Here is a 12,729-nt window from a genome sequence, read left to right as displayed (position 1 = left end):
AAGTGCAGTTTAGTATTGGAATGAAATGAAGGAATTAATTTCTCAGATGCATTGTGAACACTAGTAAGCTAGGCAATTCTCAAGGGCAAGTGAGGAAATTGTATCTCTTTGTACACATATATTAAACTAGAATCATAGAATCGTTTAGGTTGGAAAAGACCTTTAAGATCACCAAGTCCCACCATTAACCTAGCACTGCCAAGTCCACCACTAAACCATGTCCCTAAGCACCATGTCTACACATCTTTTAAATACCTCCAATACCTTTTAAATACCATCTTTTCTCAACTTGCACGAGTGTGCTTTGAGTCACGGAATCACGGAATAGTTGAGGTGGGAAGGGACCCTGCTAGAGATGGTGGCCCAGGACCATGTCCAGATGGGTTCTGAATACCTCCAAGGAGACTCCACAACCTCCCTGGGCAACCTGTGCCAGTGCTCGGTCACCCTCACAGAAAAAAAAAGGGTTTCCTGATGTTCAGAGGGAAGCTCCTGTGTTTCGGTTTGTGCCCACTGTCACTAGCCACTCCTGAAAAGAGCCTGGGTCTGTCTTCTTTGCACCCTCCCTTGATGTATTTACATACATTGAAAAAGACTCCCCCAGAGTCTTCCCTTCTCCAGGCTGAACAGCCTGGAGGCAGCTCTCTCAGCCCTTCCTGCAGGAGAGATGCTGCAGTCCCTTCGTCATCCTTGTGGCCCTTTGCTGGACTCTCTCCACCACGTCCATCTCTCTCTTGGGCTGGGGAGCCCAGCACTGGACACAGCAGTCCAGGTGCAGCCAGTGCGAAGCAGAGGGCAAGGATCACCTCCCTTGACCTGCAAAGTCAGCCGAGGAGTAAGAAATATCTTGAGATGGTTTATTTCTAAAACGGAATGTAGCGCTGGATGTGAACGCTGGAACTTGGTGTCCAAATTTATATGACAAATACAGCAACGGGATTCTGCTCGACAGCAGGGCAGACTTGTGAGATGAGCTATCTGGGAAATTTTTGTTCCCTGAGGCTGGGGCTTGTGTCTTCTGGGCATGGTCCCCAAAGCCCCGCGATGCCACCGGAGAGTCACCGTGACCCCCGTGACATCAACCCTTTTCCAGCACTGGGCAGCCCTGAAGGGCCACAGCGCTGTCCTCGTGCGCGGGCGACAGCCGTCTGTCTGCAGGTGGGGGGACGAAGGACCCCCATCCCGCAGGCTCCCTGCCAAGGGCGCAGAGAGGATCTGCCGGACAGGGACGCCGGCAGGGCCCGGGACACCGCTCCCGACCAGCCGCACCTCTGGGCTCAAGCTGCCGCTGCCGCTGCCGACAGGCCAGGAACCGCTTTCCTGCCTTCCCGATTCCCGCCTGCACGTGCCGCAGAGGTCAGTCCCTGCCCTGCCCCGAGAGCAGGAGCACGCCAAGACGTCCCTGGTGTCACCCCTCCGCCCTGGGACCGTCCCTGGCGCTCGCGGCAGCGCGAGCGCAGCCCCCAGGCACGGCGGGCAACTCTTCAGCCTTCGGCTTGCATGGTGTCACGGCTGCCTGCGGGCTGTCTCCAGGGCGGGTCGCGAGCTTTGTTATCTCTGTTGTTTGCGGTGCGAGATGGCGTCGGAGGAGGACCTGGTGGAAGATGGCACCTCCTCCCCTGCTGCCGGCACCAGCCAGGTGCCCCAGGCCGCACCGCTGGATGCCTCCGAGGACCTCACGTGCCCAATCTGCCAGGACGCCGTCAACGATGAAGCCTCCGTGGCCTGGTGCCGGCACATCTTCTGTTTTTCCTGCATATTGGAGTGGTCCCGCAGAAGAGCTGTGTGCCCGATCTGCCAGTGGCCTTTCCGCTACATCTACCGCAAGGCGGGAGCCAGCAACTACGAGGTGCACCGCATTGCGCAGCGCAATGGCTCCAGCAGCCGTGCTCGAGGAGGGAGACCTCGGCCCCGCTCTGCGGAAAGGAGGCGGCGCCATTCCTCAGGCCACCAGCACGGCGGATCTGCCGGCAGGGACCGCAGCGGTGGCCGCGCCAGGGTCCCAGAGAGGGGCCGAAGCAGGTCCCCGCGGCGGCACCGCGACAGCCGCGGCAGGGTTCGGCACGCCCAGGGCTACAACCCCTCGAGCAGCAGGAGACGGTGGCAGAGCAGGGCCCGTGACGCTGCCCGCGACGAGGGCCGAGCTCCACGGCCCGAACGGGATGTCCCGTCGTCCTCGGGGAGGAGCGACCGCCATCAGCGGGGAGGCCGGGCTTCCTCCAGGGAACGGCGGGCGACAGGGAGCCGATCCCGGCGGAGGTCCCGCAGCCCTGCCGGGCGCAGGGCCTGGTAGTACACCCTACCAAGAAGGGTATTACTGTACGCCCTGCTACCAGTGTCAGAAAATACACTGCTTTACACCAAAACTGCTCCTACTAACAACCGCAAAAATAACGTCAAATGCAACTCTAAAGCTTGCAGCCAAGGACCTAATCTCCATTATACAACACATCTGAAAATCTAAAGGGACTCTCACAAGGCCTTTCAGGGCTACGATGGTAACAGGATAGAAACTTGGGTGCTGGTCTTCTCATGCTCTTCTATGTTACACTTGTCTATAAAACATTATACTGAACACTTTCTGTGGATGTGCCTTTTCTCCTTACAGTGCATTTCCACAGTATGATCAACTGAAGATTTTACTGCTTTTTCTCCTTTCTGCCCTGGTACCAATGACTTATTAGAAAACCTCTTGTCCTTCCACATCACCTGTTTTTTCACAGTCTATCCCAAATACCCCAGAATAACCGTTCCTGTTACTTACCACTCTTCTCACAAGGTGGCAGTGGTAAGTGAGGTCAATTTACCATTATTCTGCTCTATCCGCCAAGGGACTGCCTATAATGCCAGTCCAAATTTAACGGCTGCTAGCAAGCCTTTGAAAAGCTTATTTTCTCTCCTTCCTCCCTAAGAGATTTTAAAAGTAACCCCCAAAGCCTTCATAGAGAAACCTGCCCCTGTGGTATGCTCTGTACAGAGCTTCACGTTTAATGCCCTCGGTGGGAGTACATGCTACAGACTCTTCAGACCATGTCCAAAGACTACCAAAGTCATTGAAAAACAATGGTGTACCAAGAACATCATCACTGTTATGGAAGACTGGTGGGAAGAGGAGCCTTCTCAAAAGACAGAGGTGATACAATAAGTTACTGGACCAAGACAAACTGTTTTAAATCTTTGTATTTAACTGAAGTCGACCTCTATTCTGTACACTGCTTCTGTCACTTCATGACTAGGACCACCACAGATCAGGAGCAGGCTGCTGCTGCCATGAAGGAATTCAGATCAGAATCAAGCTGCCAACTTGCTGGTTCACGGCACCGACGTGCAGCAAGTTGCATTAGTTATTAATTGTGACCTGCTGACCAACTGGGAAAACTATGGTCACATGTAACACACACTATGAAAACATAACCAATACTTTTAGATTTTAAAACTACATGTTTATGTTCATGAGTGCAACCATTACACATTTTGTGTTCACTGAAAGCCATAGTTAGTATAGGATTTTGGGAACAATGGAAAAAGAAGGTCCAGGATCAGAAGCATTCTTCCAGCAAGGACAAACACAAGGAACTCAACGGTACATTTTCAACAACACTGATCTTAGGCAAAAAGAGAAAAGAAAGCATTCCTTGAGAAGAAACTTCACACATCTTCTACCCACTTTTGCTCTGAGCTAACTGAATTAAAGCAGGGAGACAGAGAGCTATTCAATTACCTCCTACAGGACCTGTCAATCCCCAAGCATGCTTCATTCTCGCCTTTCAGCAGTAACACAGTACTCTCGCACTTGTCACTTGCTTCTGTATAATACACATGTACCTCATCCCTCTTAATTGGAAAAGAACATGCATATCACAGTCACGCAAAAGAGGTCACCACTAAAGAAGTGTTAGAGACTAAAGGCATTTTGAGCATCTTTTTAGAGATATTCTTCCCTATGAAAATTGATCTTCAGCTCTCTCCAGACGTGGAGCTGTAAAATTCTGGAAATACTGTCAGCCCGTTTACAATTTTTTTGAGGGGTCTACCTTCTTTTTCCTTCTCTTCACTGATTTAGCATAAAATGGAATAGCTGAGTGAGTAGCTCTTACTTTTTCAAAACTATCTGCTTTACTCTTACAGTGCCAATAAAATGATGTTAATTATAGTTCACTTCAAAGTACTTGACACCTATTACAAAACTTCTGTCATGAATATAGTTTTTCCATTAAAATTAGGCATCCCACAGTAAAAACATCCTTTTGCTACACTTTGAGTCATGTCAAAACTCATCAAAAAATAATGTTGTTCTTGTCAGGCTGTCCAACCTACCAAAAAATGAAATCTACACATCCCTTTCTGCTGTCAACATTTGCCTCCCACTTAAAGGAATTCCGCAAGCCTACCTTGCACCTTACCTATCTGGCTTTTCTCATTTTTGTGCTTGAAGTACTGGCCTTACTTCATTAAAGAAGCATAAGCTGCTGTTACAAGGTCTGGCCCTTTTAAAGAATGATATGCTTCCATTAATGGGAGTGATTGCCAGAATGGGAATATCACCAACATCTTGCCTGTACGTAGTATTATGCATATCAAGGCCATCTAGTACTCTGAGAAGTATGCTTTTTCTGGAGGTGAATGGAAGAATGTTTGAACTGGAAGAGAAAGAATGAGCCAATGTCAGTAAAAAAATAACAATTGCTAAATCACTGACATCTCTATTTTAAAAAGAGCTTTTTTAATTAAAGATCATTAAAAAATTATACAGTTGGAACCCTGAATGCCTACAATGATGTTAAAATAACACAAAAATCCAACCGTATATTTAAAACACTAAATACTGAAAATATACATGAAGGCTCCTTTTCTGTCTAAGGTGTTTCAGTTTTAATTGAAAGCAGGGCTATTGGATTTTAGGAGAGAAAAAAAAAAACAGATGGCTCAATAAAAAGAGTTGGACAAATTAAAGTGAAGTTAATTCATGAGAAGGGAACATCCTAAGAGGTTTCCAGTCATGAAAAGGACATCCAAACCCCTAAGGATAGGTAATTTAAAAGTAAAAGCACTCAGTGTCTAATAGGAGTTGGGAGAGGTTATCGGGACAGCACAATCAGCCACAAGCTCTGAAAAATTAGCCAGTGGCTCACTGCATTCACCCAAAAACGCATGCACCTGTTAACAACATTCCTCCCCTACATGTACGCATACTCCTTAACTCACACAGCTAGTTGGGACAATTCAGGGAGGATAAATGAGCAACTCCTATTACAACACACACAAGTAAGGCAGTACCTCTGCCAGTGATGAACTTAGTACCTGTAAGAAAACTGTGGATCAAATCTACATGCCTATGTTATCTATTGTAGATGGATCTGAACTGAATTTATCTACACTCAAAATCACCAGAAGCTTTGTAACCATATTAACTCAAACTGAACTACCTTGGCTCTCAGGCAAGAAAAGTGGCTATTAAAATAAAGTTAGGAAAGAATTCTAAAAGCCAAGTCAAAAAGGAATGACAAAGACCTGTAAGATCAGGAATGGTATGAGAAGGAACAGAAAATGGGTATTCACTGTTTCTCAGGAGGGGAAAGCATCAATTTGTCATGTTACAGATTGAAAACAAACAAAAAATTATTTTTACGTACAATGTGTAATTACATTGCAGAACTACTGAAAGCATCCATATGGATGAAATCAAGTCTTTTACAGATTATTCTCTTATGATTAGATACTATGATGTCCCATAAGGCAAGATGTCCTACTGAATGTCTTTTCAAGTTGGGCACATCTAAAAATGCAGCGTCCATCAAAAGTTTCATTTATACTGCAGGCTTTTTTCACTGTTGGTCCTAATGACCATGAGCCTCTATCAAGTTGCCTATTTTACAAAACGTAGAGGAAAAGTAGGGAAGTGTCCATACCCTTTAGTTAGTACTCAGTAGACCATTTCTAGAATGCTGGGTCCAGATTTGCCCCCCTCTTTCCCAGAAGACGAAAGACATTGTCAAAGTGGAGTGAGCTCAGCAGAGGCCACCCAAGACAGCTGGGGCTGGAGCACATGCCCTGTGAGGAGAGGCTGAGGGACCTGGACCCGGTTATTGTGGATAAGAGACAGCTTTGGGGGACTGAACAGCAGGTCCCCAGTGCCTACGGGAAGACAGAGTCAGGCTCTTCACAGTGGTGTGTATCGGGGATGAGGGACAACAGGGAAAAGGTGAAACAAGAAAGGTTTGGACTGGGTATAAGGAAAAACTTTCTCTCCGTGAGGACAGCCCAGCAGAGCTGCAGGTTGCCCAGAGATCTTGTGCCATCTCCTCCTTTGGAGGCTTTCAAGACTGACTTGGATCAATCTCTGAATGACCCAGTCTGACCCCATAGCTGGCCCTGCTTTGAGCAGGAACTTGGATTAGAGACCTCCCGAGGTCCCTTCACACCTGACCTATCCTGTGATCCTATAAATGCAATCCCTTTCAGACCTATACTTGTCTGTCAAACTTGCTTAAACTTATCCAAAAGATTTAAATGTAATTGCAGATAAAGTTAGAAAAGGACACAGAAACAGCACGATCGCATAAGCCCTGTATCCTTAGGAAACTTTTTTAACAAAATGTAATCATATAGGTAGAAAAGAAATTAAAGATCTAAAGAACTTCATATTTCTAATTGACTAAAACCAAAAGAGAATTAACAAAGAAACAAAGGAGAAAATGAAAGTGAGCAAAGACTGAGTAAAACTGAACTTAGATTTCCTGTCCTCTTCTCTATACAGGCAACCGATTTTCACTGCCTGGCTACTATTGACTCTACCCATAGAACTCTCAGCAACTTGCAGAGGTATGCCAAAGGGGTTGTTTCCTCTCCAAATTATAGTGTTGGTAGAGTATCTATCTACTGATCTATGGCTAGATCAGTATAGATTAAAAAAAGCTATAAAGAGAATATTAATAGTGTTAAATAACTAGAAAAGTTCTCAGGTGGAAATATCAGTTCTTGCTAAATTTATGAACATCATCTGCTCAGACATACAGCTTTCTAGGGAGAATTTTGAACCTGATTGCCAAGCAGTTCCTCAGTACACTATTCCATATGATTCTAGTTTGACTGCCAAATAATTCGATACACTATTCCATGTAATTCTAGATATATACCAACTGTAATAATGAAAAAATTAGTATTTATGATGAAATTTACTGTAGCAAAAATAACAAACAGCAATCATTCACAGTCAGCATCAGCATGTGCAGTATAAAGAAAAAGTCTGGGATGCATTTTGAGTGCAACAGCCTACTAAATACAGTTGTTGATAAAATTAAAGAGTCACAGCAATGTTAGCTACAAGATATACTTTTTATTGCTTTTGGGAGAACACTGTTATTAAAAGGACTCGGCAATTACAACATTGATTAAATATATTTTTTATGAAATTGTTAAAAAGAAAGCAAGCCACCGGGTTAGATTTTCAAGACTAAGGTTCTTTCAAAAGTGTCTTTGAAGTCCAATATATCTTTGGGGAGTTAGCCTGCATAGGCTGTGATGAAAGTTTGGTGTTGGCAGCTGTTGTATTGCTAGAACTACAGTATGCAGTTCACTAAGTACCTGAACTCAGTACAGTTCTCCCTTCTTACCTCTTACCTTCAGAGCAGCTCAGATAGTATTATGAATATGCCACTAGTCAGATGAAAGGCACACTTGAAAGTTGCTGATATATTTTTTTATTTAATTCTGGTTTTCTTTCATCTGAGAATGAAACTACTCATAAAAAGAGGAAGTAGAGAGCATGAAGATTTACTCAGACCAGAAAAAAAAGAAAGCAAAACCCACCAAAAATATCAAGAGTGTATTTATTGCTGAACATATCTCTAGGTGTCCTTGAATTTAACATCCTAGAAAACTGTGTTGCTATGATGTGTAAGAAAAAGAAAGTAGTCCTTTGTCAACATGGATTTTTGTAGCTTCTACTGTGCTAAAGTCCATTCAACAAGGCACTTTAAGACATGCTGAAGTGCTCTCCTGGATTAATCCAAAGAGAAAACATCAATGCTGTGCTACATATTCTATGGAGCAGAACAGATAAGTAGGGGTGAAAGATGAATCGATCAATGAAGTCACGGCTAACTCCCCCAGTGAGATATTAATTACCTATCCCTGACTATCTGAAAGCTGATGGTATTCTTGAGAGGGTGGCTCTGCCCAGCTGGAGCAACTAGCAAAAAGGAAGCTTTTCTGTCTCTTCGCAGTTTCTGGAAAGGAGGAAATACTTTCTTTTTATCTCTTCAGTCCTAGAACTTATTAGCGATAAAAATGTCTGCTATTCTGTCCTCAGAGCAAGAGAGAGAGATGAACAGCAGGCAATTTTTTTTTTTTTTTCCTGATCTTATTTAGGCTTTTTAGGGTTTTTCTGTACTGTGAGGTAGAACAGCTACAGAGTAAGACTGACATCTGGAAGTACACAGCATAGAAAATAACGAAAAGATGCCACTTACTGAAGTTAAGAACTGGTATAAAATTTTGCTTGGAGTTCCGGCTTCCCACTGACCTCTCTTGGTTTTCCAGTTAGCAGTGCCACTAATGAGCTAATAACCTCTGCTCACACAGTTATCAAAGTATCCAAAAGGAGCCTACAAACCTTCTAAACAGTAGTTTCCATTTAGGATGGCATTTCAGATCTTGGGCTCAGAAAGTCGACTGTACCTGCAAGAGTGACAGGAAAACTGAAGTTCACTGGGGAAGAGATGATGAGACCCCAAACAAATGTGAGGAATTGCTGAGAGGTAGAAGAGTGTCTCAGAATATGACCTTTGCTTCCTACTATCTTTCTGTCAGCAAATAGAAAAGATTAGCTCTGAGTGCTACACATGCAGGAGAACATTCTGTGTGTGTACACATACTCATATATAAAATGAATAGTTATATATAAAAATATACCTTTTATTCATAACTGGTAAAAAAGCATGAAAGAAGTAAACCAAAGATTCACTGCTGGTATATATGATATGATCATATATATCATATCCACCTCTCTACAATGACATTATCTCCCAAATATTCATTGCTTCATCCCAAAAGAGTTCATTTACAGAAAAGTTGCATCCAGGTGCTCATTAGTACTATATTGCCAACATACACATTAAGTTTGTTTCTGGAAAATGTCAAGTTTAATGATGTTCAGAGAATCACTAAATGTTACCAGGATTTCATAATTCATCCAAAAGATCACCCTGTTTCCTATCACAATGGAAGATTACTGATCTGTTTCCATTGCAGGACATTTTAATTTACCTTATTTCAGACTGAGAGCAACAATTACAAATAATACCTTTTGGATAAATTGGTTATTTTAATTGAAGGACTAAACTAGTGATATCTAACAGCAAAAAGGTATGTAAACCTTCACTCACAAACCCACTGGAGAGCATATCTTTGCTCTCAGCCTCCACTTTGAAGTCTGTACAAACAGATCCTTCCTCCAGAGGATCAGTAATGTACACTAAAAGATGATCAACCTTCCTGTACTGCCTCTTCAGGAGAAATTGTCAGCAAAATCTAAAAATACATGGTTTATGCAGTAACATAAATTCACACAGTTATAAATGTGCAGTGAAAACCGAAGAAGCTGAAGTGGAGAAAATGAGTAAAATTTAAGATACTTTAATAATCTGTAGAGATTTTATTGTATAAAGTCTCCTGTGGATTTTTTTCTGCAGAATTTTCAATGAATTTGACAGAACACACTCATGCCCACACCACACTCATTAGGTTTTCCTCCTTCATACTACTCTTCAAGCCATATCTAAGCATTAACCGCTAAAATATCGATTTGCAGGCATGACAGGGGACATGCCAACAAGGTGCTAATTCTTGGGCCAGTGTGTACCATTCCTGTTCAGTTTAATGACATGGCCATAATGTAAGGGTACAGAAACTAGCACAGTAATCACCCCAGAAGCAGGAACAAGCGCTAGTTGTTCAACTAGTTGAACAACCTATCTAAACAGATAGGTTTAGCAACTACATTAGTTTTAGTTAAGTGACCCCGAGTGTTCTTGGCTATCATTTATCTATGCAGGAAAAAGCATTTGGCAACTGAGGCAAGATCAGGGCCATTCTTAGGATTGAATATAAACCAAGTATCTACAAACTATTCCACAAAAAGCAGGAAACCTGAGCCCTGCCTGGAAATAGGATTCTTTATGGCAATTTTAGAAAAGAAAAATTCAAGCGAGACTTGTATTCATAGGAAAGAAAACACATTAGCACCAGGTAATCTGATTTCATTACACCAGGTTATCTGACATCAAGGAATTAAAACTCATCCTAGAGTGGTATTACAGCCTGATATTGCGGCAAACAAGATGCATGTTTTTCATAGGCTTGTTGCCTTGCCTTAAGAGTACTTGTTTTCATTGTAGAGGCCACAGCAATAAATTAAAACATACAGATGTCAAGGAGACTTGTTTCATTTCCTGCAAACATCCTTCAATTCCTCCAACTATGTTTCTAGGAATCAATTTTAAAAGGTGAGGAAGACCTATTTGAACCTGTGTGCAACCCACTTCATCACTGCTAAACATAAAAGCCTGTTATCTTGTCAAGGGGAAGAAAGGGGCCCAGGATAATGTTTTCAAATACAAGTACAGTGTATGCTCGTGGCATATATCCAAAAAATCAATGATGGGAAGCCTCCCTTTTTTTCCCACTAGATCCTTTGCTTCTAATTCAATAAAAAAAAAGAAAAAAAAAACAAAGCACAAAACCTTTGAGAGTTAAGATCCATGTCAGCAGCCGTACTAACCACACAGTATGGATTCACATGCCAAGAATAACTGTATCGCAGACAAGCGCACTAACAAAGACCAGTTAGATGAAACTGAATCCAGAGTAAGCAGGAGTGCTGACAGTCAGGAAACTGGGCAAGCAACCTGAGAAGTTCCCAACAGCAATGAAACCTGCTTGTGATGAATCTACACAGCTGCCTAATTTGTTGCAGTCTAGGAGTAAGTTTGAACCCTTGCTGAGCCCTTACACAAGTAGGTACCCATAAATCATACCTAGGCATTATACTCCTAACTCCAGCTGGCTGGAAGACCCCATGCTGGCATAAAATGACCAGGTATCTTTTTTCACCCTGTCAACAAGATGCATTCTTGTTTTCAACTCCACTTCGGTGCTGCAGCTGTAACAGCAACATGTGTGTCCAAAGAAGGACACATGCATGTCCGGAGAAGAGCAACGAAGCTGGTGAGGGGCCTGGAGCACAAGTGTTATGAGGAGCAGGTGAGGGAACTGGGGTGGTTCACCCTGGAGAAGAGGAGGCTGAGGGGAGACCTGATCGCTCTCTGCAACTACCTGAAAGGAGGGAGTAGTGAGGTGGGGGTCAGTCTCTTCTATCAAGTAACCAGCGATAGAATGAGAGAAAATGGCCTCAAGTTGCAGCAGGGGAGGTTTAGATTGGATATTAGGAAAAATTTCTTCACCAAAAGGGCTGTCAGGCATTGGAACAGGCTGCCCAGGGAAGTGTCACCATCCCTGGAGGTATTTAAAAGACGTGTAGATGTGGTGCTTAGAACATGGTTTAGTGGTGGACTTGGCAGCGTTAGGTTAACAGCTGGACTTGATGATCTTAAGGGTCTTTTCCAACCTAAATGATTCTATAATTCTACATCATAAAACCAGATATATTCTCAGCTCCCAAATACGGCTTTTCATGTTTTCAAGTCAAGTTCAAAGCAATGGCATCCATTTTCAAGGAACTTCCTAGCCCGTGGCCCAGGGTATACAAAAGCTGGCCTAAAAGTCTATGCCAGACCTTATGAGAAGTGAGTTCACTCTTCAAGCACAGTGCAACTCACTATATTATCAGTGTGGAAAAGCTTGGGTTCAGTTCTGTAGGAGATAACAGTTTTTCCAGGGGCCAGTCTTTCCAGAAGACAAAGGTCTGCTGTGACTCTTTTCCAAATACCTGACCTCATGCATTGCTTTTATCCTGTTGTCACTACCACAAATATATGGTAAAAAGAGAATAACTAATGAATTTTGGTTTCCTATATATCTGTGAACAATATCTTTCATCACCTGTCCTTGCACACAATATCCTTATTTGTTTCATGTGTCGTTTTCATCTCACCTTCCTCCCAGATCTCTCATCTGCTTAGGTGGATAAGGAGGCAGCAGATGTTTTGGCTGACTCAGAGGTTAGTTTAAGCATCTGTTTTCTACCTCTCAGAATGGATGTGAGGCTGAGCTGTCACGTTTTCCCTCAACATGGGATATTTGGAGTATCTCCTTTAGACACAACGACCAGTCTTCCTTCTTAACAACATGTAGGAACCTCACATGCATGGATTTTTATCCTTATATCAAATATGGCTGAAATTAGCCAACGTGTTCAAAAATTATTTGGGAAAAAGAACAAATAGACCACTTAATTGTACAAACTAACTGTACTTCCTTGGAAATATTTCCTTAAAATTCCCATAAAAGATATTTCAATACTCCTGTTTTTCCCTAGGACTTGAGAACATTAAATACTGAAAAATGCAGAAGCACAGGTTACATGAATGGGAGGGAACATAATAAAATTATATTTGATGAAGGAGCCTGTAGGCTGCCACTACTGCAGGCTCTTCATTACCTTTCTCCTTACTAGTGTAGCTATATAATTAAACTGCTTAGCAGCTAGGTAAGGCACTATGAACCCAATATGAATGCTTGTTTAGGACAGGATAAAGAACTAGAATAGAA

At 43.0% G+C, this 12,729-nt stretch overlaps 1 protein-coding gene across 1 annotated transcript in view; it reads right to left on the bottom strand.

Annotated features, from left to right (window-relative positions):
- KHDRBS2 (KH domain containing, RNA binding, signal transduction associated 2) overlaps window positions 1-1,026 on the bottom strand; it is a 280,707-nt gene extending 279,681 nt beyond the window's left edge. The window contains exon 1 of the mRNA XM_010565833.1: window positions 807-1,026. Within this exon, the coding sequence (XP_010564135.1) occupies window positions 807-1,026 (220 nt within the window). The remainder of the gene's footprint in view (window positions 1-806) is intronic.
- Window positions 1,027-12,729: the final 11,703 nt, after the last annotated feature.

Source organism: Haliaeetus leucocephalus, unplaced genomic scaffold, assembly GCF_000737465.1.
Source record: "Haliaeetus leucocephalus isolate CR32 unplaced genomic scaffold, Haliaeetus_leucocephalus-4.0 Scaffold195, whole genome shotgun sequence".
Classification (NCBI taxonomy): Eukaryota; Metazoa; Chordata; class Aves; order Accipitriformes; family Accipitridae; genus Haliaeetus; species Haliaeetus leucocephalus.
Note: the sequence above shows the minus strand (reverse complement) of the source record. Positions and strands in the feature narration are given on the sequence as shown.